The sequence below is a fragment of the Podarcis filfolensis genome, assembly GCF_964270895.1.
Source record: "Podarcis filfolensis genome assembly, chromosome: 1".
NCBI lineage: Eukaryota > Metazoa > Chordata > Lepidosauria > Squamata > Lacertidae > Podarcis > Podarcis filfolensis.
The window spans coordinates 116,624,976-116,652,872 of NC_139604.1; the positions used below are offsets into that span (position 1 = coordinate 116,624,976).

General features: G+C 41.2%; 4 protein-coding genes across 8 annotated transcripts in view; 3 read left to right on the plus strand and 1 right to left on the minus strand.

Annotated features, from left to right (window-relative positions):
- The window catches only part of LOC310746343 (uncharacterized protein), a gene marked incomplete at its 5' end in the record, with an annotated part of 432,823 nt that overhangs the window by 15,763 nt on the left and 389,163 nt on the right, over positions 1–27,897 (minus strand). The gene's annotated exons all lie outside the window — the stretch shown is intronic.
- AK7 (adenylate kinase 7) lies at positions 333–24,067 on the plus strand. Of its 2 annotated transcripts, none has more exons than XM_083613846.1 (18): positions 333–490; positions 3,061–3,246; positions 4,263–4,371; positions 5,362–5,456; positions 5,818–5,928; positions 6,643–6,726; positions 8,764–8,852; positions 10,376–10,466; positions 11,788–11,865; positions 12,730–12,879; positions 13,774–13,902; positions 17,316–17,466; positions 17,704–17,832; positions 18,998–19,066; positions 19,299–19,496; positions 20,249–20,469; positions 21,998–22,156; positions 23,917–24,067. In XM_083613846.1, exons 1-18 carry the CDS (start codon positions 386–388, stop codon positions 23,953–23,955), a joined length of 2,193 nt encoding a protein of 730 aa, XP_083469972.1. In that variant the 5' UTR covers positions 333–385; the 3' UTR covers positions 23,956–24,067. The 2 variants fall into 2 exon arrangements, with proteins under 2 accessions (XP_083469972.1, XP_083469973.1); XM_083613847.1 differs by lacking the exon at positions 333–490 and adding an exon at positions 2,506–2,947.
- LOC310766096 (uncharacterized protein) lies at positions 13,910–16,427 on the plus strand. The gene has a single exon (XM_083622043.1). The coding sequence runs from the start codon at positions 15,800–15,802 to the stop codon at positions 16,088–16,090; it is 291 nt and encodes a 96-aa protein (XP_083478169.1). The 5' UTR covers positions 13,910–15,799; the 3' UTR covers positions 16,091–16,427.
- Positions 27,343–27,897, plus strand: part of PAPOLA (poly(A) polymerase alpha) — a 43,171-nt gene continuing 42,616 nt past the window's right edge. For all 4 annotated transcript variants that reach the window (XR_014548065.1, XR_014548066.1, XM_083613705.1 and 1 more), the window contains exon 1: positions 27,343–27,704. Coding sequence is in view for 2 of the 4 variants with exons in the window: in XM_083613705.1 (XP_083469831.1) it covers positions 27,697–27,704 (8 nt within the window). In the remaining 2 variants the exon portion in view is untranslated. The remainder of the gene's footprint in view (positions 27,705–27,897) is intronic.

A 27,897-nucleotide genomic window follows, 5' to 3' on the forward strand; every position in this document is an offset into this window, starting at 1 on the left:
AGTTTGCTTTTTAAAATACAGAATAAAATAAAACAGTGGACAGAGGGGTTTTTGGATTTCTGCACTAAACTCGCAGATTTTGCTGACTTAACTAAAACCTAAAGCAGCGGTAGAGATAAATGGCTTGCATCATTTATCTCTTGGCGAGGGGGAGAGAAAAGTCAACGCGCAATCTCTTTGTTTTCACATTATTCCATTGGCCACGCCCCCTTTCCTCGAGGAGGAAGCCCTGCCCAGTTTCCTCCCGCCCCGCCCTCTTGTCCGTCTCCCGTTCTGCGATCTGTTTTCTTCCCAAGGCCCCGCCTCTTCCTCCTCTTCCTTCCTCTCCCGGCGCGCGCGCCCTGGTCGCCTAGCAACCTCCTGCGCTTCCCTCTCAACCGCAGCCATGTCGGAGGAAGAGGAGGCGGTGGCGGAGGCGGAGGAGATTATTCGGAGCCAAAGGATCTTCCTCAACCACTTGGACACCTACGGCGGCAGCAACATGGGGAGGGTGAGGGCCGGAGGCGGATGGTCGCGGAGCGTCAGTGGGTTGACGAGGCCCGGTAGTCAGGGCCGCCTCGCCCAGGAGGGAAGTTGAGGCAACCGCTTCGGGCGTGCAGGACCCTTAGGGGTAGCAGGTTCTCAGTAGTTCCTGATGTAGCTCTTTATTTCCCACCCTCTTTCCCTCATTGTTGTTGTTTAGTCGTTTAGTCGTGTCCGACTCTTTGTGACCGCATGGACCAGAGCACGCCAGGCACTTCTGTCTTCCACTGCCTCCCACAGTTTGGTCAAACTCATGCTGGTAGCTTCGAGAACACTGTCCAACCATCTCATCCTCTGTTATCCCCTTCTCCTTGTGCCCCCAATCTTTCCCAACATCAGGGTCTTTTCCAGGGAGTCTTCTCTTCTCATGAGGTGGCCATGAGAAGAATCACCCCATTCTTCTTAATGTTTTAATGTTGTATTTTAATCTTGTTTTTTTAAATTGTATTTTTTTCCAAAAATTTTTTTATTGGTTTTCACAACATTATAAACAAACAAACACATAAGACAAACAAACATAAATCATAGCCTCATTGAAAATTACACTCATTAACATTGTTAAGTGACTTCCTCGCTTCCCCTTGGTTGAATTTCATTGCATATCCTTTTAACGGTTTTCCAAATCACAGTTCTTATAAAATTTAACTTAAACATTAACAACCTTAGATCTTTACATTATAAAATTAAACATATTGATTCATCACTTAACATAAATAAAATCCTAAGCCAATTAAGTATCTGCAAGCTGTTTTCAGTTAATTTAACTTAACATATTTAACTAAGTAATCATTAAATTTAATCCACTCTTCCTGATACTCCTTCTCCTTCTGGCCGCGGACTCTTCCGGTTAGGTTGGCTAGCTCCGAAAAATCCATCATCTTCATCTGCCATTCTTCTATCGTGTTTTTTAAATTGTATTTTAATCAACTTGTTTTTATTATTGGTTGTTAGCTGCCCTTAGCCTGGTCTTGGCTGGGGAGGGCAGGGTATAAATAAATTATTATTATTATTATTCCCTGGAAGGGCATCCTTTTGTTGTTTGCCTCAGGTGTCAAAATGTCTTGGGGCCGGCCCTGCCAGTGGCCCACCTGGTCCATTATCCTGTTCTTGCAGTGGCCAACATAGGTGCCAACTCCCTGGGTGCTCGAGCATCCACGAAATTCCCCGGGGCCAGGCACCCACACATTTCGCTGCTTGCACGCCGCATGCACCCACAGCCCCCGGGGCACCCGCGGTTGTGGGGCCAAGTTGGCAGTCCTACCAGATGCAAGCAGGAGTGCTCTCGCCACCTGTGGTTTCCAGCAGCTGGTATTCATTCAGAGGCATTGGGGATTGTACTCCAGCTATTACACTGCGGGGTGGGCAAGGTTGAGAAGGGCTGATCTGATGTGTGAAGAAACTACTTTTTATCTTTTAATACTTCCTCCCCTCCACACACACAAAAAGAACCTGTGTGTGTTTTCCAACTGCTTTGGGGGAGGTAAGAAGAAGTGAATGTGAGGTGTTACCCCTAGTCGCTTAAAATAAAACGCAACACACGTGAAACATGTTGGTTCGTAAAAGAAGGGGGGTGGGCAGCAGTGGCGTAGCGTGGGTTGTCAGCACCCGGGGCAAGGCAAGTAATTTGCGCCCCCTAATCGAATCCGCACAATGGGGTGAGCTCCTGTTGCTCTGGCCCAGCTTCTGCCTACCTAGCAGTTTGAAAGCACGCCAGTGCAAGTAGATAAATAGGTACCACTGTGGCGGGAAGGTACACTGCATTTCCATGTGCTCTGGTTTCCATCACAGTGTTTTGTTGTGCCAGAAGTGGTTTAGTTAAGGTGGCCACATGACCCAGAAAGCTGTCTGTGGACAAACGCTGGCTCCCTTGGCCTGAAAGCAAGATGAGCGCCACAACCCCTTAGTCGCCTTTGACTAGACTTAACCGTCCAGGGATCCTTTACCTTTACCTTTTACCTTTTAGTCCTGTTAATGAAAGTATTGTCCAGCTGCAGATGTTGGAGTTTCAAAATAAAATGTCTGTCCTCAGAGTAACTTTAAAGGTTATTTAAAATATATACATTTATTACATTTCTATCCCAGCCTTCATTCTTCTACGGAGCTTCTGGTAACTTTCATGATTCTTCTCCCTTCCCTAATTTTGCCCTCACAGCCATCTTAGGAAGGTTGGACAGAGGTATAAACAAAGGTTTATTGTTTCCAGAATGTGGCACAATGAGCTTTGGGTTTGTGTGCTCCCATTTTTCCCTGCTTCATATGCATGGTAAGGAAACTGAAGCTCTGTTCATTATTTAACAAGCTAAACTTTGATTTGCACTGTATTTGGACACAGCAAGAAGGATTCAGGTTCTCTCTTTTTACACATGAAGGGGGAGTGGACAAGCCCATAGCTCATGGCAGCATGTTGTCATAGCAACACACCATGGTATGTTGTTATGTCCAAATGAGCACAATTATGAAACAGAAAACTGATTACCATATCACTATGAATGGAATTCTCTCACACTATCTCACTGGTCATTTCTTGTATACTTCAAGTATCTAGCGAGCTGTACTGTTGGAGCCTCTCTGGAAGAAGTAGCAGAGGAAGAGGAAGAAGAAGATGAAGGTGGATCAGCTGTTGAAATTTCACCTCTGAAACCAAAGGAAGGAATATACCAAGTAGTGGGAACTCTTTCACAGGAGACTAGTACAAAACCAGATTTTGCTGTGGAAGCATATGGAGTGAGTATTACACTTCTTTAATTTACTAAAATACTTGGGGATATAGGTGTCACCTTTATTAAACAGCAGGGAAAGAAATCAATAAATCAAAAGAAGGTAGTATAATGTATAGCCACATAAACATTTGATAACTCTAATTCTGTAAAACCTAAAAGCTACAGTCTACAGTAGCTAAAGTTTGTCAGGGCTAAGCAGTGAGACTTAAGGTAGTCATCATGACTGAGAGCCTGGCTTTGACATTTGCCATGTGAGAACAGCCTGAGTCTACCTTTTGAGAATTCTGAACACGGTTAAGCCAGCAGTCAGAACACTAGAGTGGATCACAATCTCTCACACTGTAAAAGAAGAACCCTCAGCCACCTTCAGCTATATCCATTGCTTCGCCCTGCTTATCTCTCTCCCTCTTTATTCACTGCTTAAGTTTACCCAGTCAGTGCAGTATCCAAGTGCCAGCAGTCAGGGAAGTTAGATGGCAATGGAGATAAAAGCCACAATGATCTAATAAGAAATTGATTTTTTGACGGAATATATATGCTGGAGGGAGTAAAAGCAGGCCCTATCTAATTATACTGTAAGGTCCCTTCAGGATCCTCCTGGAGTGAAAGGTAGTTATAAACCAACCTAGCAGTTCAAAAGCATGCCAGTACAAGTAGATAAATAGGTATTGCTGCAGTGGGAAGGTAAACGGTGTTTCCGTCCGCTCTGGTTTCCATCATGATGTTCCATTGTGCCAGAAGTGATTGAGTCTGTGGACAAATGCCAGCTCCCTTGGATGAGCGCTGCACCCCATAGTCGCCTTTGACTGGACTTAACTGTCCAGGTAGGGGTCCTTTACCTTTTTTATTAATCAAATAAACAAAAATCCTCATCACCCCAACCCCAGCTTCCACTCTTTTAAAATTGTTAGAGGATAAAAAATAGAGGATTTTCTTCTTCTTTAAAAATGAAGAATTGATTGCTAAAAGTTATTACTAAATACAGGGAAATAATTCCTTATAGCTTTTGTTTGTTTTTAGATATCTTCTCGAGAAGAGCTGCTAGCTCGCCTGTTAGAGTGTGACATTATTATTTATAACATCACTGAAGATGTAAAACAGATTGAGGAAGCAGTCTGGGCAGCAACTGGTTAGTACAATTTGTTCTTAATCTGAAATGGGTATGGCACATTCATCAACTTTGGGAAGTGAAGCAGTAGATCTAGTGTGGTTCAGCAGACTGAGACTTCAAATTGGCACTACCTGAGTTCAAATCCCTCAGCCTTGAACTTACCAGGTGGTATTGGGGAAATCTCAGTTTCTTATCCTCTTGTTAGAAGAGCATAGTTTGGCTTAGCTCACACATACAATTTTAATCATGCATGTTGGGTGAATGTTCACCCAAATGATTGTGCTGGTTTAAATGGTGTGGTCAAGTTGAACAGGTGCACAATATCTGAATTTGAAATTAGACGATTTGCCTATTTCTGATGCAGTTTATGCCCATCTCTGTGGCCTAATCCAAAAGACTGCCTGGGATTGACTGTGTATATCCCAGCAACCAAGGTGTAGAGCCCTGGAAAACATGTGCAGTTGCCATTGGATGGGAAATGGCTGTGTGTGGACTAATCTCAGACTAAACCTTTCCAAATGGCTGATCTGTGCTATCACTGAACTTCATACAGGGCCACATGTATATAATCTTATTAGCTGAATCATAGGAGGAATCCTGTACACAGCTTCCATTTGCACATCTGGTTTTTATTCATTTTATTTTGTTTTTTCATAAAAATTATATACGCTTGATTGTAAAAACCCCTCATAAGTGGTTTACAAAGCAGGTTACTGATTTAGATAGTGATCCACATGCTGAACCATCTAGCTGGATCGAAATTGTGTGTAAAAGCTCAATGTCTCCCATTCTGAGCCTCCTCCACCCACAGGCTTCTGAAATATCTTTGGATGCATAACAATGGATTGCTGTCAGGGGTGAAAGTGAGAAGTCTTGATATGTATGTGCAAGTCTTTGTACAGCATTAACCCTAATTTGGGGAAAGAAAACATTTTGTCATAAAATGTAAGTAGAGGATTTTAAAAAAACAACATTCAGTAACATATACACTATAATGTAATTACACAGCAATACAAGCGGAATCATCAAAGTTTGAGAAGCAGAAAGTGTTCATTCTGCTTTCAACAATAATGACCTGGGCAAGAAGCAAACCTCTTGATCCGGTGAGTAGCAGAAAAAGTCAAGAAACCTCTGACATTTATTGACCTCAGCAGGTAAACCTGCACTTGAATTATTTGCCTTCCATAAATTTTAGTGACAGAATATATGGTGCAGGCTCATTTCTCACACTTGCCTGGCACAGTTCCATTTGAACTGCATTTCCATTTTTTTAAATAGTTTCTAGCACAAGAAGCAGGGATTAATTCTTACTATTTCATACAATGACTCTTCAATTAACTAATATTAGGAATGCAATTATTTACTTTAAAAAATCATTTTGCTTTTTTCACAATAAAAATTGAATGATACCAAAGGATACAGTTTTAGAAACTTTATTTTTTCTGTTTACTCCTCTCCACCCAGGAAGATCCAGAAATACCTTTCACTGAAGAAGACTATCGTCGAAGAAAACCCCATCCTAATTTTATAGAACACACTAATGCTGAAAAAACTATTACCAAACTTGGAAAAATCGTAAGTATTGATGGAAAATAAATTATATATCGTTTTTAAAAAGAAAGATGAAGAGTGTATCTACACTACAAAATTATATAAATTTTGTGATGGATTCTGAGACTTGGAGGGGGGCACCAGCCAGTTTCTGAACACCACAATCCACATTAGCTCCCTCTCTGTATAAGGAAAGGTGGAAAACACCTAATCCTTGGCACCTAATCCTATGACCTGCAGTGTTAACAGTGGACTATTGCATGGTAGCCAAGCAGTTGTAACCTAGGTTTGTTGTCATCTGTCTGTCTTGAGAGACAATGGAGTATGCCCCAGGGATGAAGTGAAATCACTGTGTTAGCACTGAAGTTACCTTCCTGGGGCGCAAGCCTTGGCAGTGTTTATGGAGGTCCTGAGCTGCCCAGACGTCAAGCCCCCTCCCCTCGGCCTCACTGATGTGGACCAAAGGAAAGCAGGGCAATATTTTGACACCAGCTTGGTTGCAGGAGTTGCTGGAAGGAGGCATACAAGATGCCTTCCAATCGCCTTAGTAACTCCATTCCAGATTTGTGTAGAGTTTACTTCTTTGCCTTTTCTTATGCTATTTGTCATCTTGGACTTGTTGCGGAAGGGCTGGATATAAATGGTTTAAATAAATAAGAAAATGAATAACTTGCCTTAAATTAGGTTTGTAAAATGTTTTTCATTTTTTAACACAATACCTTTTACTCTTATCAACAGGCGAAAAGCAAATTTAATACGTATGTTGTTGCTTCCGGTGTTCAGTATGGAGCTGAAGAAAAACTTTTACACTACTTCTTTAAGGTAGATATATTTCAAGGTAATTTGGATGATAGTTAATATTGCAGGACTTGTCAGAAAGTGGATTTAATACATTCTTAAATCTGTGAGCATGCGGAAAGATGTCCTCTACTGGAATTAGATGCTAGGCTAGATGGATATTTCATTTGATCCAGCAAAATTGTTCTTATGTAGTAAAATGAAATGGCATTAGGTCTTTACAAGTTTAGCAGAGGATTTACTTCTGGTTCAGAAAACCGTGCACTGATATGAGAATTCCTTAAAATATAACTAGCAGGGTGCAGACTTCCAGCTGCCTGGACACCAATGTTGACCATATTGCATCTAGAAGAAAGAAAAGGAACTAGGAACTGTGCTTTGCCCCTCATAAAGCTACAATTCCCAGCACTCATAACAAACCACAGTTCCCAGGATGCTGGGGTGAGGGAATGTGCTTTAAATGTATGTTGTGTATGCAGCCACAGTGATCTCCCCTCTATGTAACAGATGAAGGAACAGCATAAGAATTGAAATGGTTGAGCTGTAGATTTCAGCTTTTCCTGATCGTGCTACTGGGTGCATTAAGGCTGTTCTCCAGCTTACTTATCAGTCACTAAAGATGACACAGTCAGCCTAGGAAGAAATAAAGGTAGACATGGAAATATGGAAAGAGATAAGAGGGAGAGGAGAATGTTGTGGCAAGCACTGTGTTCGAGTTGGGAAATTTAAATGAGTTGCTGTATGGAATCTATGCTATTCTCATTGAGCATTTTAAATTTGCAGTTCTTACTGTGCTCCTCTGTCAGCAAATCTGATCTAGACCACCACTATTACATATGTTCCAGTTCTTATACAGGAATAGTCCCTATTTTGTCTTCCAAGGGGACTTTTGAGGAACGCCTTTTAAGAACATCTTTAATCTGAGTTACTGGAATTGCCATTCTCAGAGATTTGGGTGCTAAGAGTGCCCCAAGAGTGTCCTATTTTCTTCTTTGAAATATTGGAGGTGTGCTGCTATTCCTAGTTTCTGAATGGAGGACTGCAATGGAGCACATGGGAGACTTGCCCTATGCCGCACAATAACTCCATGGTAGAGGCAGAACTTGTACCCATGTCTCACAAGTTGACTTTCTATGGCCAAGTATGGTATGGCCTAAATCTGCCTCCTTTAAAATATAAAATTTGGCAGGTGTGGAAAAACACTAAGCAGCATCGGAATGCTAAGTTACAACTTAATGAAGGAGCAATGAGTAGCCCAAAGCAAGGCCAGGGCCCCAGCAGGAGCCATTACTGATTTCCCCCTTTAAAATATTCTGGCCTAATGCTTAAAGCACTACTGGGCACCTGAGTCTAGCTGCCATTGTAATTTTCTACATTGCCCTTAAGTGACACTACCCCAGAGGCACTAGAGGAATTATAATGGCAGCTAGACTCAAATAATTGGACTACTGCTGCTGTCACTACCAGGGCTTAGCAATTGAGGAAGGGGTCCATCAGGGCCCCCTCAAACTGGGTTTTAGGAGTTTTGCAAAATAATTTGTTCAGTGTTAATTAGCATATGTGTTCTGCGTCCTAAAAATGTAGTGAAATATGTGGTCTGTTGTGTTGGTGAAGATGCATCAATGGTGACAGGTCACAGGAACATGTGCTTTTTCATTAGGCACCAAGTTGAACTCTTTCTATATACCTGTTGTTTTTGTCCATGGAGATTTCCTGGCAGGGATACTGGAGTGGCTTGCTGGTTCCTGCTCCAGGTGGATCACGTTTAGTCAAAACCCTCCACTATGACCTTGGGTGGCCTTGCACAGCATAGCTCATAGCTTCTCTGAGTTATTCAAGCCCCTTCGCCATGACAAGGCAGTTATCCATGAACTCTTTCACCTTCATTTGCATTTTCTTTTGCAAGTATGTGAAAACTTGCAAAGCTGTAGAACTCAGATCCTATAAAACATGTTGTTAATTTGACTCCTCTAGCTGATGAGGTAGCAACTGGAGTGAGTGATTCCTCATTCACATATACTAAAGTTACCAACTTAGGATACTCTGCAATTATTTTTTCAGTTATCTTGGCTTGGTGAGACTCCGGCAATACCAATTTTTGGAGATGGACGAAATGCTATTCCAACCATTCACATTGTTGACTTAGCAGCGTAAGTATACTTCTTAACCATGCCTCACTTCAGGGTTAGAATCATAGTATCGTAGAGTTGGAAGGGACCCAAGGGTTGTCTGGTCCAATCCCCTGCAAAGCAGGAATCTCAGCTTCCATCTTCTTCCTTAATGAGAATCAGTGTTACCCAAAGGTATGCTTATCTGTTCAGGTTCCAGGAAGGATGACTTTTAAAAATTGATTTCATTTTTTGAGACATCCTAAAAAGGAATCATGCCTAATATTGTAAAATATACTAAGACTTCATTGTCCTTAACAAGAGGCAAGCTTTCATGAACTGTATTAGTACCTTTCTCATTTTATGTTTTTAATAATAAGTTCATGGAAGCTTCCATATACCTAGTCAGTCCCTTGGCCCCTCTAGTCAATATTGTCAACACTGACTGGCAATGACTTTCCAGGGTTTCATGCAGGAGTTTTCCCCAGCCCTACCTGGAGATAATAGGTCTTGAATCAGGGGCCTTTTGCCTGAAAAAAGCATGTACACCATTGAACTATGGCTCTTCCATACACATGTAATAGTTGAAGTTAGTTACTATGGAGCACGATAAATTTCTTAAAAATGAGATAGAAGCCATTACAGTGGTACCTCTAGTTATGAACTTAATTCATTCCGGAGGTCCATTCTTAACCTGAAACTGTTCTTAACTAGAGGTGTGCTTTTGCTAATGGGGCCTTTTGCTGCCGCTGTGCCACTGGCAGACGATTTCCATTCTCATCCTGGGGCAAAGTTCTCAACTTGAGGTAACTCTTCCAGGTTAGTGGAGTTTGTAACCTGAGGCGTTTGTAACTCGAGGTACCACTGTATAGTTATTTATTAAATTTGTATACCACCCTTCATCTGAAGATTTCGGGATGGTTCACAGCATAAAAATACAAGATAGAAACACGAAATACATAATAAAAACAAAACAATGCCCCGCCTCCAGCTGCTATCTGACTACAACTATATCCACTGATTTTTGTTCCTTCCATATAATTTGTATTTGTAAGTCTCCTGCCTTACATTTTGAGGAGGGCCTGGGGAAATACCTTTTTACATTTGTGCTCCCTCCAAGTTCCTTGCGGCAGAGTCCAACCAGATCCTTGGCAAACCTTCCATTTGAAAGGGTTGAGCCATCCTGATATTCCAGCTGCATGGGTATGTCTCAGCTGTGACATGTGAGGGACATCTTCATTTAATGCCAGATAGTTTAGACTGACTGGGTTGGATCCAAAATGCCCTTCTGCAAATTGCATGAGTCATTCCGTTCACAGAATGGCGGCGGAGGCTTCCAGAAATTTAAGGGAAAGGCAACTTTTGCCAACTTTTTTCTCCTGTAGCCCCTCCCATGCTAACCCTCTGGAGCAGATTTTTAGGTAGTTGCAGAAAGAAGGAGGCATCATAAAAACTTGTCTCCCTGAGTTTGAAGAATTATAGTATTTGTATTCTGTGTATTTATTCTATATTAATGTTAAAGATTGAGTGACTGACAACTGTATCTTTTGTTTCCTCCCCTGCAGAGTGTTACAGAATATAGCAGATCATAGGCCAAGAACACATTACCTTATTGCAGTGGACGAATCAATACAAACTTTTAGTGAAATAGTGAAGGTAAAGCAGTTTAAAACTTTTGACTGTCATGTGTCTCTCTATTATTCTTTCTTAAAGACTTTGAACCTCTGCAACAAATCTCAAGGACTGCAGTCCTAAATCAGAGGCAGGAAACCTTTTGCAGACTAAAATCCACATTCCCTTATGACCTACCTTCCAGGAACAACTGCTTGGCAATATGTGGCATATAATATATATTGAAGGAAGAACAGTTCTCACATCTACACTATCTGATTGTCCCCTTAACCTAGGGCTGCGACATATTTAGCAAATACAACCCTTGTCCTTGATCATTCTGTATGCATAGGATTGAGTGGTGGGTCGCGTCCAGCCACATTAAGGCTAATCTGCTGTGAATGCATAACAAAATTTGGCTGAGCCCTGTAGTCCTGGGGATAAACACTGATCGCCAGAATATGTGTAACACCTTCATTATGTTATGACTTACTCGATTAACTAACTGTCTGTGTTGAGCACCAAGCTTCCCAAGCTATATTGAAATAATTCCTAAAAGCAGTTTTATATGAAAAATTATTTGCAGGTCAATATTTGTGGGCAGTGAATACCCCTTATACAAAACTGCCAGAGAAGGGCTGTTGGAGATTATTCTAAAAAATGTTTCGTATTAGCCTTTGTAATATAAAGTTGACATGGAGTGCAATCTGAAAGGGAGGGGAAAGGAAAACTGAAGGTGGGTGAACAGTGTTTTCCTGTCCTTTGGCAGTTTCATGCAGCAGAGTGAAAGGAGTGTCTGCATTTTTCCTCTTTCTGTGGTTTGTTTATTATTATTATTATTATTATTATTATTATTATTATTATTATTATTAAAAAAAAGTTGTACATCCCACTGATGACCTTGGAGTCCTGATGTTAGAGAAGAACCACCTGCAAACCCTTCTGCAGCCTCCCATAAGATGCATTCAAAGTTAGATTTCTGCTTAATGTGGGCCTCTTTCTCCACCTACAAAAAAGGAGCTCCAATGGAGCCTCTTGCCCCCTCAGGGCCACAGCATTGCAGCATTGCTGAATAGGAAAAATATGTTAACTGCAAAGCAGGTGGCTCAGTCCACTATGACAGCTTCCAAAATTTGCAGCAATCTTGTACAAAGGAATTCGATGGAGTGTTGCAGGGATAGTTCTGAACAAATATTAATTTTTGGTGTACTGTGCTTTTTTTGTTGGCACCTGACTACTCGATAATTGGTTCTTATTGTTATGGCCTTATGGCTTAAAACAATTAGTAATCTATTTTTATTCTTTCTGCATGTGTGATATTTATTACTGCTGCGTTTAAAACTTACCCAGTATTTTTCTTTAACAGTGCATCAGCAGAAATGTTGGTCCAGGAAAAACACAGAAGGTTCCAAGAGAAAATGCTTTCCTAAACAAAGATTTAACGGTATTTGTTTTATCTTCCAATATTTTCTGCCAGAGAAGATAACAGCACTCTTTAGTGCTAATGGATTAAAGAACCCTGACATGACTTCAGTGGTGACTGCCTTATACTGCTTTTATTTTTTACGGGGAGGGGTTTACAGGACTGGGTTAGGATTGAAAGTCACAGCAACTGCTAGTTACAGTTTTAAAAAGATGTATGCAGTGCCAAATTATATGTTTAAAATCAGGTCAGTAGTCAAGCTTTTTAATCAACAGGGAGAATGAGAGAGAGAAGAAGTGGACTTACTGGAGAGAATGTGGGAGTCAAAATAAATGAATGGCTTTCATACTTTATGAGCTTATTTTTCGGTCCAGTTAAAGGTCTTTTTTTTAATTTACATTGTAAAGCCTTATAGAATCTGGGCCCTGATTATTTCAAGCAGCACCTTCCCACGTATTCTAGGTTTTATTCTCTTGTGAGGTTGGATTATCATCTACCAAGAACAGGGCCTTCTCGGATGTGGGCATGGAGATATGCTCACACTTGAGAAGCTCATCTAGCTTTTTCCCTGATTGTGTTTCGGAAACAGCTTAAAACATATTTGTGGTGTTTTAATGATTTTATGTACACTGCCATGATATTGTTCTTATGAGTTGGTGATGTAGAAATACTCTTATTTAGAAATACTCATAAATATGTATTCTGCCAAGCAGTTCAAAACTGAGATTTTCCATTTATCTTAATGTGTATTTTACTATTCTTAATTAGTTTTACAATTGTGGTGTTACACTTTGTATTGTTTTCATCAACGCTGTGTTGAAAAGTCATTCGTAAATACTGTTAATAAGAGTGCATCATTATAATAAATTATTGCATTTTCTTTAGCAAGAACAGTTGGATGAATTACTTGTGAACTTGCGAATGGAAGCTGTATATTTGAAGGAGAATTTCAACATTAAGTGGGTTGCTCAAGCAGGAATAGTGGAGCACATTGATCAAGTAGTGAAGGAATACAAGCAAAGTCGAGGCTTACTGGTAAATAAATAATATTTTATGTTATTTTATAATCCATAGGTGGTGCAATATATGCTCTTAGAAGAGGAAATGTGAACTATCCCAGGAAACCATAGTATTTATTTTTTGGAGGGACGTGGGTGGCACTGCAGTCTAAGCCACCAAGCAAGCCTCTTCGGCTTGCCAGTTTTAGGTTGGCAGCTCAAATCTGCATGACGGGGTGAGCCGTTGCTTTGTCCCAGTTCCTGCCAACATAGCAGTTTGAAAGCATACCAGCTTGAGTGAATAAATAGGTACCACTGTGACAGGAAGTTAAACAAAGTTTCTGTGCGCTGTGGCAATCGTCATGACCCAGAAAAGCCGTCTGTGGACAAACGCTGGCTTCCTTGGCCTGAAAGCAGAGATGAGCGCCACACCCCTAGTCAAATTCTACTGGACTTAACCATCCAGGGTTCCTTTACCTTTACTATTTATTTATATATTGTAAGATGTTGCTAGCAGGGAGTAAGTTTCATTGGACTCAGTAGGGCTTACTGAGCAGAGTGGCTATTTCCTTTCATTAAAATCGGGGGTGGGGTGGGGGATAGATACTTTGTGCCACGTCTAAGGCTAATGTAGTGCTGTTGATGGAAGGGAGGGTGGTTGTAGTCAAGGAGGATAAGGTACAACTTAGTGTCCCCTTTCCCTGTGCTTTAACCATTCCACCGCCACATCTCGGCTTGTGGAACAACACCAGCATTGTTTCCCATCAACAATTCCACTGGCATATTTGTTGTGGTGGCACTATATATTCCGTTTCACCAACTGGCCATATTTGAGTATAGGGTTGTACCCTTTGCCATTCGTTTTACTTCTGGCCATGGGATGCAAAGACTATCTATTATAATAAACACATTTCCATGTCTTCTCTTTCAGCCCGTCAAGATTTGTATTCTTGGCCCTCCTGGGGTAGGAAAAACTTCCATTGCAGAAGAACTGTGTAAACATTACAAGGTGCACCATATTAAAATAAAGGATGTGATTGCTAAAGCCATAGAAAATTTGGTAAGCAGGTCACTGTTTCATTGGAAATAAACTGAAAAGTTGTTAGGAAAATGTGGGCAGAAGACATAATTACCATTGGATGCAGTTAAAAATAAGTTGTTTACGGTTCATTACATAGGTCTAGATTGTGCATTTTATCTTTCTTGTTCTGATGCTTGATATAATCTCTTCCTCCAGTAAATGACTCATTGGTATTCTGCTGCACTATTTCAGTAGAAATATTAGAATATTTACAGACCTATTGTCAAATAATGAATTTCACTATAGTGCCATTCTTAGCCTTATCGATACAAGGATTGTAGATTTAAGATAATATATTGATCCAATTTCAGATAGCTTATAGACATTTATGAACATGGTCTACCAAAAGTTAACTTAGTTGTGCTGAAACAGGCTTCATTTTGACTTGATTCTGTCATCAATTTCCAACTTAGGCTTAAACCCTTTGCACACTTACCGAGAGTAGTTGAATTTAGTGAGATGTGCTTTTGAGTATAACATATGGATGATGGTGCTGTTATTGGACTGGGAAACTCCTCCTTTCTGCCTTGCCCCCTAGGGCATATCAAAGAAAGAAAGTTTGGGACATTGTGGACCCACTCGCAGTGACCCCACCCCAAGGAGCGAAAGCCTAGTTTAAAATTGGCCACAACTTTACTGATTACAGGTGTAACTAGGCTTTAGCTTAGATACTGGGTGCATCTTCCTTCTCAGCCTCCTGATGGAGGGCTGGCGCTTGACAGGGTCAAGCCTGAGATTATAGGTCCTCCACAAGACATAGGTTCACCGGGATGGCCCTCCCAAGCCGCTGCAGGAGCAGTCTGCATTTGAATAAGAAAGATGAAGTAAGATTGAAGTGGAACAAAAAAACGAAAACGCAAAGTGGATTATTATTATTATTTTTGCCAAGAACAACCAACAACGATGTCAGTTCAATGAAAAGGAGAAGGAATATCAAATTAAAGAAATTATTTCTTGTGCTAGTGCATTACTTTTAATACATGGCAAGTGTCATTACAAAGACGTGTCCAGATTGCAGATCTACTTAAAGGGTAATTCAGTATGGCTATTCAGTATTCATGGATTATATTCATTCAGTCATCATTGACTGGAAAGCTGATGCTCCAGTGAAAATGTGTATGAAGATCTTGTCACAATGCATTAAAATGATGTGGAAAGACTTTATTTGTTTATTTATTATTTAAAAGCATTTCTAAACTGCTTAATATTTAAAAATCTCTTAAGTGGTATTTAAAAATACAACATAAAAACAATTAAACAGTATCATAAAAACAGAAAAAAACAGTAAAACAATATTATAAAAACAAGAATTAAGTAATAACAGGTTCTAGTCTTAACGGATCAGGGAAAGGATTTGATAGATTTCTTCATATGTTAATGCAAATCTACCTAATTTTCAAGTTTACAGATCTTCCTTAATTAAAACAAATCTTTCTCAACCAATAAACAGACCAAAACACAGCTATTCCTCAAAACTTATACTTCTCCAACTAAATAATGCATATAAACATGTATATTGGAGGAACGTGCAGAAAAAGGTAAATATCAGGCGAAATGCACACAAAAATAGAGATGAATTTTCATGCAGACCTTTTTAAGGAATCACAGACTGAACTAAGAACTGAGTTAAGCCCACTGGCTCCATCCCAAGCCATCTTTGCATTATTCTGCCTTGCTTGCTCCGGCTCTCTGAGTTTTTTGTTTTTTCCTCTTCCCACCAAACCCCTTTTCTTCCTCCTCTTGCTCCCCAGGCACGCACTGGTGGACCTGTACATTGCTGGGGTCTTTATTTTTGTATTTTAGCTCTATTTTACATAGATATAGAGAGATAGATCCCCGCACCCTGAAATATGCCTGCACAACTCCCAAGCCAGCCATGTCAGACGCTGCTGTGGATACCAGCTCTGAGATCTCCACCAAGGACTTGAAAGAGGAGAAGGAAATCGTGGAAGAGCCAGAAAATGGCAGAGATGCCCCTGAGAACGAGGGAAATGGGGAGCAGAAAGCAGACAATGTAGTAGATGAGGAGGAAGAAGAAGAAGAAGTTGGCGAGGACGAGGAAGAAGGTGAAGAAGATGGCAATGAGGCTGAGGGACCCACAGGGAAGCGGGCAGCTAAGGTTGATGACGGCGATCCCAAGAAGCAGAAAACCAATGGAGACAATTAGGAGGCAGAGTAAATTTAAAAAACACACATTTTAAAAAAAAAAACTTAAGAGGTTTTTTTTAATAAAATGCCAGCATGACCAGTTCACCTTTGAAACTCCTGTCGTAAAATGTCCCCTCCTCTTCCTCCCCGCTACCCCCTTTTTGCTGTGGTCACTTGTCATCAAGTAGAGTGGGGGGGGGCAGCCCTTTTCCCAATTCGGAGTGGAATGAAAGTGGGGAAAGGTCTCCACCTACTTTTCCCATTATGCCACTTTTGGGGGGAGGCAGGGTTGGGGGGAGCGGAGAAGTTAAGGTACTGCCCCCCACCCTGCCTCTTCTCCCCACAGAAAACCTCAAGGCCCAGTTTACTTATATATATATTGTGACGAGGTCAGTCATTTATAATGCGATCTCCAGTTGACCAAACGACGGGGGGGGGGGAGCTTTGAAGTGTGGTGGGTTTTTAAAAAAACTCTTTCTCTCCCTCTGTTCCTCAAAAACAAAACAAAAAACCGAAAAGAAAAAATTGAAATATTTCCTGACTTTACTTGTGGTGTGACCATGTCCAAAACATTTATCTCAAAAGGAGAAGGAAAAAACACAACCTTGTAAAAATAAAAATAAAAAAAGGGGAAAAAGTCAAGTCTTTATTCTGAGCATTCCAGTAACACTTTCTCTTTCTCTTCTGTGTATGTATTTTAGCTGTACCATAACTAGTGGGTTTGTATGAGATGGCAAGGTCAAAGATAAAAGGGTCTTTCTTTCCTTTTTCCTTTTCCTTTTTCGTTCTTTTGTCTGTAAAAAAAATTAGTTAAGGTATTTATTTTGCCTGTTTGATGTATGTGTGAAAACAATGTTGTCCAACAATAAACTGGAATTTTATTTTGCTGAGTTGTTGTAACAGAAAAACAACAACCTAAGAACTGAGTTAAGGCCAGAACAATGAGAAACTAAGAGAAACTAGCATTGACAGATGTGCCCATTCCTATTTTTGTTTACAATAAGTACTAGATTAATTCATTAACTCAAATACATAACCGAGTATAGAAACCATAAGCTAAAAAACCAATGTCATGCAGTGGGGTAGGAGGAAGGAGAAATCAAAGATGGAGTTGCTGTAGAGTAACTTTGGCAGGTTTGCGGTTCCATTCAGAGTGGCTCAGCTTAGTTGCTGTCATTTTTTTGTAACTGAGGCAAAATTTGTCCAGAATTTGAGTGGCATTTTCTTTCCTATTACATCCCTAGGAGAAAATTGTTGCTCCTAAAGAGATAGTAGAGCCTGAAGTGGTGGAAGAGGAGGAAGAAGAGGAGGAAGAAGCAGAAGAAGAAGGGGAGAACATAGAAGAAGCCCAGGAATTATTAGATTCAGTTAAAGAAAACATGGAGCAAAATGCAGGTGAATCTTGTTTGCGATGAAAAGATAGTCTAGTTATTTGCATGCAGCTTATGTGAAATGCATGTCTGCCTTCTGAATCTTGTTAAACCTAGTTCATAAGATTTCCAGTCCAATACTCAGCATGACATACAGTGTCTTGTTAGTGAATTCGGGGAGAGGGCAGCAAAAAACAGGATGTCTCACGTCCCCAATTATAAAAGATTATGCAAATTTAATAATGTTTCCCTGTAAAACTAGGTCGTCTGGATGATAGCTTTGTGGTTAGGTTCATGAAAGAAAAGCTAATGTCTATGCCTTGCAAGAACCAAGGATATGTTTTGGATGGGTTTCCAAAGACCTACGACTTGGCAAAGGATCTTTTTAATCGTAAGTAAGAGTCCTCTACTGTACTTGTCGTTACTGTACATTGCACTATGTAACAAGTGCTAGTGGCCACATTTACAATAAAGTAGTTTTATCATAATTGTGGAATTATGCTGAAACAAGTGTGTTCATGATTATAACTTGAAATATCTATTCTCTATCGAGGATCACTAGTGTTGTTAAGTTACTAGCAGCTCATATATGAGAGAGACGAGGGTTAGGAAAATCCAGAAGATCAAGACGGACAACAAATTCTGCACTAAGGGCAACACTGGAAACACTGGAGAGTTTCAACTACGTTAACATCTTTTATTGTTTGCCTTTGTTTCCCTGTTCTCTAGGTTTAGTGTCGTAGCTATATCTGAAAATATAGTGAAAAAGTGCAACTCTGGGGTGGGGAGCGTAAACAATTTAAGACTATTTTGCTGTTTCCCCTCTCCTAAACTGATTATTTTGACTGTATCTTATACTGTGCTGCTGTTTCCCACTCTGAGATAAATTATGAAAAATAAATAAAAGATTATTCCTAGGGGCAGGAAGGGTGAGAACAAGTAATAGATGACGGAGATCTGTGAGTACCTTTTCCATCTCATTAAATTTTGGCAAATACAGTCAACTCACAACTTACTGTACATTCTACAATTTCTTTGCCAAAATTTAAAGAAGCAGGAGAGTCAGTCATGGATCTCACTTATCCTGTTCTGTTCTGCCCTCTGACAGAGATTTTTTTCCAGAAATGTATTATAATGCATTGAGGACACTATTGTGCCCTGTACACACAAACCTTGGTTGGGAGAATCTGCAGAGCCTCCTTGAGGATCTTGGGTGGTTGAGTGTCTGCTTGTATGGGGAAAATCAACAGATCAGACCTCATTTAAAATAACTACATATGGTAGCAAACTGGTTGAGGGATATCTGTAACTTGTGAAAATGCCATGGTTTGTGAAAATGCCGTATGTCATGGTTAGGTACAAAAATGAAAAGGAGAGGGAGGAGGAGCATGGACGAAAGATCCTATGAGCCTGCAGGCTAGGATGTGTTTGGGGCATGGTTAGAGAACATAAGAGAAGAGTCCTATCTCTGCTGAGTGATACTAGACATTTTTAGTACTGTAATCTTTAGTGTGAAAGTTTCTATTGATGACATCTTAATTGCGTTTTTTTAAAAGTTGAAGACGAGGAGGAAGAGGATGATCTAAAAGGCAAAATTCATCACTATGACAAAGTAATAATTTCTGGTAAGTTTGCTTTGCTTAAGGCCAAACTAGATGTGATGGTGGCAGTTCCAAGTATTTAAACCAAAATCTGCCCTGGTTATATAAGAGGGTGGTTGAAAGTATCCCATTTTTAACAACAAAAGAAGGTACACTGATTGAAAGTACATCCCTTTTTCTGCAGCTTCTCTACCTAACTTAACTAACCGTGTGGTATTCTCAGAAGATTAATTCTCATATATGTTTTTCTCCACAGACTATGTAATTTCCTTGAATGCTTCAGATGAATTCCTGAAAAATCGAATCATGAATCTCCCTGAATCTGTTGTTGCTGGAACTCATTATGCTCAGGACCGGTACTTGAGATCCCTGAATCTTTTCAGGGAGTTAAACACAGAAGACGAAACTGTTCTCAACTATTTTGATGAAATAGAAATACATCCACAATATATTGGTATAGTTGAAAGTGCATTTAATTTCTTAATCTCCCTTCCTTTCTCTTTGAGAAACCAGCTTCAGGGAACTACCAAGAGATGAGAGGGACCATAGCGCTCTCCCCTGAAATCCCCTACTGAAAAAGGGAGGGGGAAAATCTCTGTAAAGGTAGCTTCAGTGAACCAAGAGGCCAAAGTACTGCAACTAATAATCAGGGCAATTTTCTAACAACTCACACTGAAATCTATAGGAGCAATATTTATTTGAGATAGTAAAAAGAGCACCAATTCAAAGATCCTGTAACTCAATGCAGAATGTTTGTTTTGTTTTGTTTTGTTTTTAAGATAAGTCAATAATTTTAGCGCACACACCAAGATAATAAGAAAATAGTTCAGTTTAGGTTGGAATACTTTTTGCTCTTCAACCAATCTTAAGGTAAGATTGTTGGAACTTTCCAGAAACTAATCAGGAGATGGACCCTTATGAAAGGCTCAGCCACAAGGTGTTGTTTCTCATGGCTTAAGAATGCACAGTGACCCTGGGACTTCAGTAGCCACCTCAAGATAAGAACTGTAAATCCCAAGGTGCTAGCAGTTACTCGGGGTCCCAAACAGCCTCAATTTGCCAAAAAATGCCCAGCATTGAATCATCTCAACTCCAATTATTGTCATGTTTAAGATAATAATGTAGGACAACAATTTTAACTAAGTAACCTTGTGCCTGTGGTGTAACTAATAAGTTTCCTCATTTTTCTCTCTCCATACTTGAAAGATGTATCAAAGTTTGAAGGTCTGGAGAACAGAGTTATAGCGAAAGAAATCATCAAAACTATTGGCGAGCCTCGAAATTATGGTTTGACAGATGAAGAGCTGGAAGAATTTGAACGAAAACAAGCTGAAGAACGCCTTGCAAGAGAAGCTAAAGAAAAGGCTGATTTGGAACAAAAAGAAGCTGAGGAAAGGGCTCAAAAAATGGCAAACTGGGAAGAATGGGTAAGTAAATCCCAAATGCTTGATAATTCTAACATAAAGAGATTGCCCCTCCCCCACACACACACCAAAAAATGCTAACATGGCACACACAAATGCCTATTCACACATTGCAGGTGGGAAGAAAAGAGGAGAGGGAGAGAATTCTTTACATGAGGCACTGCCACTGCTTCTCTCATGTGACTTTACAGGCAAAGAGATACAGTAATAGATTACTGAAAGATTTTAGATGGTTTTCTTCTGTGTATCTAGTACAGGGGTCTGCAACCTTTAAGACAAAAAGAGCCACTTGGACCCGTTTCTGAAGAAAAAAAAACTGGGAGCCGCAAAACCATTGCAACATTTAAAACAAATATATCTCCGGAGCCGCGATCTGACAGCGGGCGGGAAGGTGACGTCGGGACGGTGCGTGACTAACGCACGCACCGCCCCCATGCGACGTCACAGCCAGTACAGCGCCCGCCACAGTGGGGAGTGTCAGGGCGCACAATGCGCCTCCTCCCCTCGCTAGTATCTGCCCCGGAGCCGCGGCAAAGGTGTAAAAGAGCCACATGCGGCTCCGGAGCCGCGGGTTGCAGACCCCTGATCTAGTAAATATACTCAAGAGCAGCATTGGCAACACAATGAATAGGCTGCACTGGGATTGCATAACTATATTGATAGTTCCTATTTAAAGTGAATGCAGAAGTTTACTTTGAGATGAATCGGTTTGGTCTAAATAGCAGCCTCATATATAAGTATCCAATTCCTTCTCATGTACCCTTCAATTTTTGTTATAATTGATTGTATGTAAGTCACACTGGGAATGGCTGAATGGGGTATAAATGCTGTAAATAAACTCTAAACTTCATGTCGCATTTCTCGAGCAAAAAGCTCAACACCCCACCCCCACCCCCGGGCTTAAAAAGTTCTCAACATTGTGTCTACTTACCTCAGTCTATGGGGGGGGGGGTTTGTACACCATAGTACTTGGAATATATTTCCAAGTACTTAAAGTTTTAGATTAAGGTACGAATACATAATAGCTGAATAGGGGAAGGAACTATAGCTCAACGGTTGTGCATACAGAAGATATTACACACACAGCAAGTTCATATGCAGAACTCCATGCAAACTGTGTGTCCCATTTCATCACACATGGGGACTGATTATACATTTATCTTTTTTTTTTTTTTTTTACAAAGAACACAGAATGCCACACACGTGTGATTGCTACATGGAACAATCTGCTTACAGTTGGCATTGAATTTTCCACATGGAATGCCATTTGTGTAGAAAACATCACAGCAGACCTCAATCATTTGTTATTGTGTTAACATTTTCTTTGAGGCATGTGCATAATGGTTTAGGTATGCAGTGTTAAATTTCAGCAATGTGTATTTAGATCTATTTAGAATTTAAGAACTAAGAACCAGTAATACAAAATGGAATGCATTTTATAAAGTCAAATTTCCTGGGCCTAAATTTGTTTTGGGTTTTGTATCCTGTCTAAGCATAACCTAAATATATATTTATTTCTGCATTTTTAAAGAATAAACGTTTGGAGGAAGTGAAGCGGCAAGAACAAGAGCTTCTGGAAGCTCAGTCCATTCCGTTGAGAAACTACTTAATGAAGCATGTCATGCCAACACTTATGCAAGGCTTGAATCACTGCTGCATGGTTAGGCCAGATGACCCTGTTGACTTTCTGGTAAGGAAATGCATTTTCCCAGTATTTGTCTGTCTTTTTCAATTATAGTAAAAAAAAAAGTATGTCCCATTTTTTATTACATACTTGTGAATTCTAGACATGCTACATTGTGGTCATAAACCCAACAAAGATTTTTGTACTGTCCTGCCTTTATTCTATCAGTCACTGTGGGCAACCTACAGTTTCACCAGTAAAACTCATTTGAAGCCCAAATAGTTGGATTTTGAAATTTGCTTCATTTGTTCAACTGTGAAAAATCAAACTGTGCACTACAGTTGATTCCAGGTTGCTTCTTTTTTCTTTTTTGATCATTTTTTAAATTAATTTTCACAAAATTATAAACAAACAAATAAACTAACATAAATCATAACCCTATTAAAATTACACTTAATAACATTGTTAAGTGACTTCCTCGCTTCCCTTTGGTTGAATTTCCATGTATATCCTTTTAACGGCTTTCCAAATCATAATTCTTATAAACTTGACTTAGTCTGTTAACATCCTTATATCTTTTCAATTCGAAATTAAACATATTCAACATCACTTAACTTATATTAATTCCTAAGCCAGTCTGTTACCTGCAAGCTATTTCCAATTAATTTAACTTAACAAATTTAGTTAGATAATCATAAAATTTTGTGCTTTCTACCTGATACTCCTCCTCCTTCTGGTCACGGACTCTTCCGGTTAGGTCGACTAGCTCTGAAAAGTTCATCATCTTCATCTGCCAATCTGGTAATTCTTGGGTTTTTCCACTTTTTAGCTAGTAAAATTTGAGCAGCAGCTGTGGCATACAAAAGCAATTTAACATCTTTCTTGGGCAATTCCAAACCTGTTATTCCAAGAAGAAAGGCCTCTGGTTTCTTTATAAATGTGTATTTCAACATTTTTTTCAATTCATTATAAATCTTTTCCCAGAAGTCTTTCACCTTGGGGCAGGTCCACCACATGTGATAAAAAGTTCCTTCCTTTTCTTTGCATTTCCAACATAGATTATCACAGTTATCTTTGCTAATTTAACAGGAGTCAAATACCATCTGTACATCATTTTCATTATATTTTCCTTTAACACAGTACATGCAGTGAACTTTACCCCTTTCTTCCAGTCTTTCCCAATCCTCAAACATTATATTATGTCCTACGTCTCTTGCCCAATCTATCATCACAGATTTAACTTGTTCATCTTTTGTATGCCACTCCAACAATAACAATAAAAATTTTTACCTTTATTATCCAACAACTCCGTCTCTAACTTGGATTTTTCAGAAGCAAAACCATTTTTCTTATCCATTTTATACAATTCATTAATTCTTTTTGGCTCACTCTCCAAACAGTTTTCTTTGCCCCCAATAGCGCTGTCACATAGCCAAATCTAACTGGCTGCATAGTGTTGCAATATCATTCTAATTATGGGTTTTAGGTGAGGGGTAGTACTTCTGGTGAGGAACATGTCGTGCTCCTTCTGGGGTAGTTTGTTGACATCATCATCATCATTATTATTATTATTAATTATTATTATTTTGGTCCCTACCCTGCACTCCACTTTGGCGGATTGAGTGGGTGAGACCAATAGTGAGTCCAGCGGTCAAGAAGCAGTGCACAGAAATGGAAAATGGTGAACAATCGCACAATTTTGGAGGGTTTCAATAAATACAATGATGTTAGTATAAGCCACTGTTCAGTGCTATATGTATGGAAACAAACCTATATTACGGTATGAAAAATTTGTGACTTTTTTTTGGTAAATTTTAAATCAACAGGCAGAATATCTCTTCAAGAATAATCCTGAATTTGACTAAGAAGTATACAACCTCATTGCACTATCAGGTGTAGTTACAGATTATAATTATTATGTTTCCTCTTTATCACTGTTAAAATAATACTGGAATAAAAAGTCTCATGATTGTTCAAGATACTTGTAATTTGTGGTTCATTTCATATTATCCTCTTACCCTCAAAAGCGCTCTGACAGCTGATAGCATAAGGCCCACATTTGTATTTAGAGCAGAGAAGCCACATGCAATAAAGTGTTAAGCACTGTCTCCACACCATTTTATTTGCTCTAAATCTGAAAGTCCCTTTCCCTGAAAAGAACAATCAAGGTTTGGTTTAACATGCTTAATATATGGCATGTACTTAAGCTCCAGAAGTAGTGGGCATGAAGACTTTGCAATTCCCTTTCATGTCATACTACAAGTTCTTTTTACAATGCAATCCTATGCGACTTTATTCAGCAGTAATTCTCACTGGTCAGAGGAACTTACTCAATGCAAGTGTACTTTGGATTGATAAAAGGGGTGGGGAATATCAAGCTTAAACCATCTATGATTTTGGACAATTGCCACAGAGTCATGCTAAAAGCAGACCCATTAATTTCAATGGTCATCAATTTTAGTGAGTCTACTCTTAAGTATGATCTGGTTGCATACAGCTTCCCCCTTCTTTCCCTATTTGAGCAAGATATTGGAAAGGCTGGAGCCCTCTTACAGTGAGGGGGGAAAGTATTTGATCCCCTGCTAAATTTTCCCGTTTGCCCTCTGATGAAGAAATGACCAGTCCATAATTGTAATGGTAGGTTTATTGTAGCTGTGAGAGACAGAATAACAACAGGAAAACCTCCAGAAACCCAGAAGACAAAAGTCAGAGATTGATGTACATTATAATGAGTGAAATAAGTACAGTGGTACCTCAGGTTAAGTACTTAATTTGTTCTGGAGGTCTGTTCTTAACCTGAAACTGTTCTTAACCTGAAGCACCACTTTAGCTAATGGGGCCTCCTGCTGCCACCGCTGCATGATTTCTGTTCTCATCCTGAAGCAAAGTTCTTAACCTGAGGTAATATTTCTGGGTTAGAGTCTGTAACCTGAAGCATATGTAACCTGAGGTACCACTGTATTTGATCCCCTATCAACCAGCCAGATGTCAGGCTACCTGGTATCTTCACTGTATGTAGCGAGCTGAGATTAGAAGCACCTGCTATGAGAGGTCTTACCTGTAATCCCAGCTTGTTACAGTACCTGTACAAAAGACACCTGTTGACAGAAGCAATCAATCCAGCAGATTCCAAACTAGCCACCATGACCAAGACCAAAGAGCTGTCCAAGGATGTCAGGGACCAGATTGTAGACTTGCACAAGGCTGGACTGGGCTATAAGACTATTGCCAAGCAGCTTGGTGAGAAGGTGACAACAGTTGGTGCAATAATTCGCAAATGGAAGAAACACAAAAAATAACTATCAACCTCCCTCGGTCTGGGGCTCCATGCAAGATCTCATCTCATGGAGTTGCAATGATCAGGAGAACGGTGATGAAGCAGCCCAGAACTACATGGGGGGAACTTGTCAATGATCTCAGGGCAGCTGGGACCATAGTCACCATGAAAACAGTTCGTAACACACTACGTCTTGAAGGACTGAGATCTTGCAGAGCCCGCAAGGTCCCCTTCCTCAAGACAGCAGATGTACAGGCCCGTCTGCAGTTTGCCAATGCACATCTGAATGACCCAGAGAAGGGGGTGAAAGTGTTGTGGTCATATGAGACAAAAATCAAGCTCTTTGGCATCAATTCAACTCGCCGTGTTTGGAGGACGAATGCTGCCTACGACCCCAAGAACTCCATCCCTACCATCAAACATGGAGGGGGACATATTATGCTTTGGGGGTGTTTTTCTGCCAAGAGGACAGGACACCTTCGCTGGATCGAAGGGATGATAGACGGGACCATGTATTGTCAATTCTTGGGTGAGCACCTCCTTCCTTCAGCCAGGGCATTGAAAATGGGTCGAGGATGGGTATTCTAGCATGACAATGACCCAAAACACACAGCCAAGGTAACAAAGGAGTGGCTCAAGAAGAAGCACATTAAGGTCCTGGAGTGGCCTAGCCAGTCTCCAGACCTTAATTCCATCAAAAATCTGTGGAGGGAGCGGAAGGTTCGAGTAGCCTCGAAATCTTACTGATTTGGAGAGGATCTGCAAAGAGGATTGGGACAAAATACCTCCCGAGATGTGTGCAAACCTGGTGGCCACCTACAATAAATGCCTCCTGGGAACTGTAGCTTAATTGTGCTGGGAACTGTCTCTGTGAGGGCTAAATTACAGTTCCCAGGAATCGGGGGGGGGGGGGAGCCAGGTGCTGTAAACTTAGAGTGGATGTGACCCTGTTTTCATGGTTTTGTCTTCATCAGGCAACAACCCAGGGCCGGATTTAGGTTTGATGAGGCCCTCAGCTACCAATGGTAAAGGTAAAGGGACCCCTGACCATTAGGTCCAGTCGTGACCGACTCTGGGGTTGCGGTGCTCATCTCGCTTTATTGGCCAAGGGAGCCTAGGAACCGGTACAGCTTCCGGGTCATGGGGCCAGCATGACTAAGCCGCTTCTGGCGAACCAGAGCAGCGCATGGAAACGCCGTTTACCTTCCCGCTGGAGCGGTACCTATTTATCTACTTGCACTTTGACGTGCTTTCAAACTGCTAGGTTGGCAGGAGCAGGGACCGAGCAACGGGAGCTCACCCCGTCGCTGGGATTCGAACCGCTGACCTTCTGATCTGTGGTTTTAACCCACAGCGCCACCTGCGTCCCTCACCAAAGGTAAGGGGGCCCTCTATATGTCCAGCTGCCCTTTGTCAACAAGAAATTGTCACTTTTTTGTGTTGAATATATGCTCTATGGTAATTTATGGACCTAATAGGTATCTAAAGCCATTTGCACATAACAAAATATTTTATCAAAGTAATTGTTGAACTGAAATACAATTAAGTATATTAATAGTGGAATTGGGGGGAGGGCAAGAGAGAGGGGCCCTAAGCTATAGCTTGTTTAGCTTATAGGTAAATCCGGCACTGCAACTATCCTATCGTTTACAAACTTTTAACGGTCCTCCTATAAAGTGGATTAAATGAGTGATGATTATGCGCTAAACCGGCGTAGTGGCTCGCAAGGAATTACACCAGAATGCAAACAACGTCTCGGAGCGCGCAGTAGATGGACCTCCTCGTGTTTGCCGCTTAGGAAAGGCAAACAGCAAAGGACGGGTTAACTGCAATCTGCGCGCCACCAAGCGAGTCCTTTCCTCTGGCGCCTGCGCAGCAGCCGCGCCAGCCGTTGGCAGCTTTCAAAAGTTCGAACTCGCCTGCCTGCAAGGACTACACTTCCCGCCAGCCAACGCAAAGGCCTGGCGCATGCGCAGGAGTGCACGTCTCTCGACGCAGGGCGGGCGCCGCCGTTGCGTCAGCGCGCCAACTGGCCCTGCACGCCTTTGCTCCCCCTCCCCTCCCTCGCCCCAGAACGTTGCTGTGGTAGCGCCTGGGCGCCATGTTAGGAGGCCGGAGGGGAAGAGGAAGGACTAGAGGAAGCGGCGGCGGCAGCAGCAACAACAGCGGCGGCGGCGGCGGCCACCAGGCCTAGCAAGCGGCTCTCCCCCCTCGGCCAGAGGGCCCGAGCTAGGCCCGTATCATGCTCGCGTCGCCCGCTTCCCAGGGGCAGGAAGAGTGACTGTTCCGGGGAAGAGGTGGCGGCGCTTAACCCACAGCCGGAGAGACGATGCCGTTGTAAGTGGAGGCCGGGTCTGGCGTGAGGGGGGGGGGGCGGGTGGAAGCAGCCCCGGGAAGCCTGGCAGGGGACTTCGGAGGCAACCTGAGCGAGCGCTTCCGGGACCCACGGCTTCCCCTCCTCGCCGTGTAGGCCCTCCGTTTGAACCCGCCTCGTCGGCCCTCATTTCCCTTGGCGCACAAATCCTCTCCC

What these genes read in the sequence shown, in the direction of transcription:
- AK7 (XM_083613846.1), top strand. Translation starts at nt 386, where the DNA reads ATGTCGGAGGAAGAGGAGGCGGTGGCGGAGGCGGAGGAGATTATTCGG. An exon ending in TTTTACACTACTTCTTTAAG is followed by an intron (nt 6,727 to 8,763) that starts GTAGATATATTT and finishes TTATTTTTTCAG; the next exon opens with TTATCTTGGCTTGGTGAGAC. An exon ending in ATGACCCTGTTGACTTTCTG is followed by an intron (nt 22,157 to 23,916) that starts GTAAGGAAATGC and finishes TTAAATCAACAG; the next exon opens with GCAGAATATCTCTTCAAGAA.
- LOC310766096 (XM_083622043.1), top strand. Translation starts at nt 15,800, where the DNA reads ATGTCAGACGCTGCTGTGGATACCAGCTCTGAGATCTCCACCAAGGAC.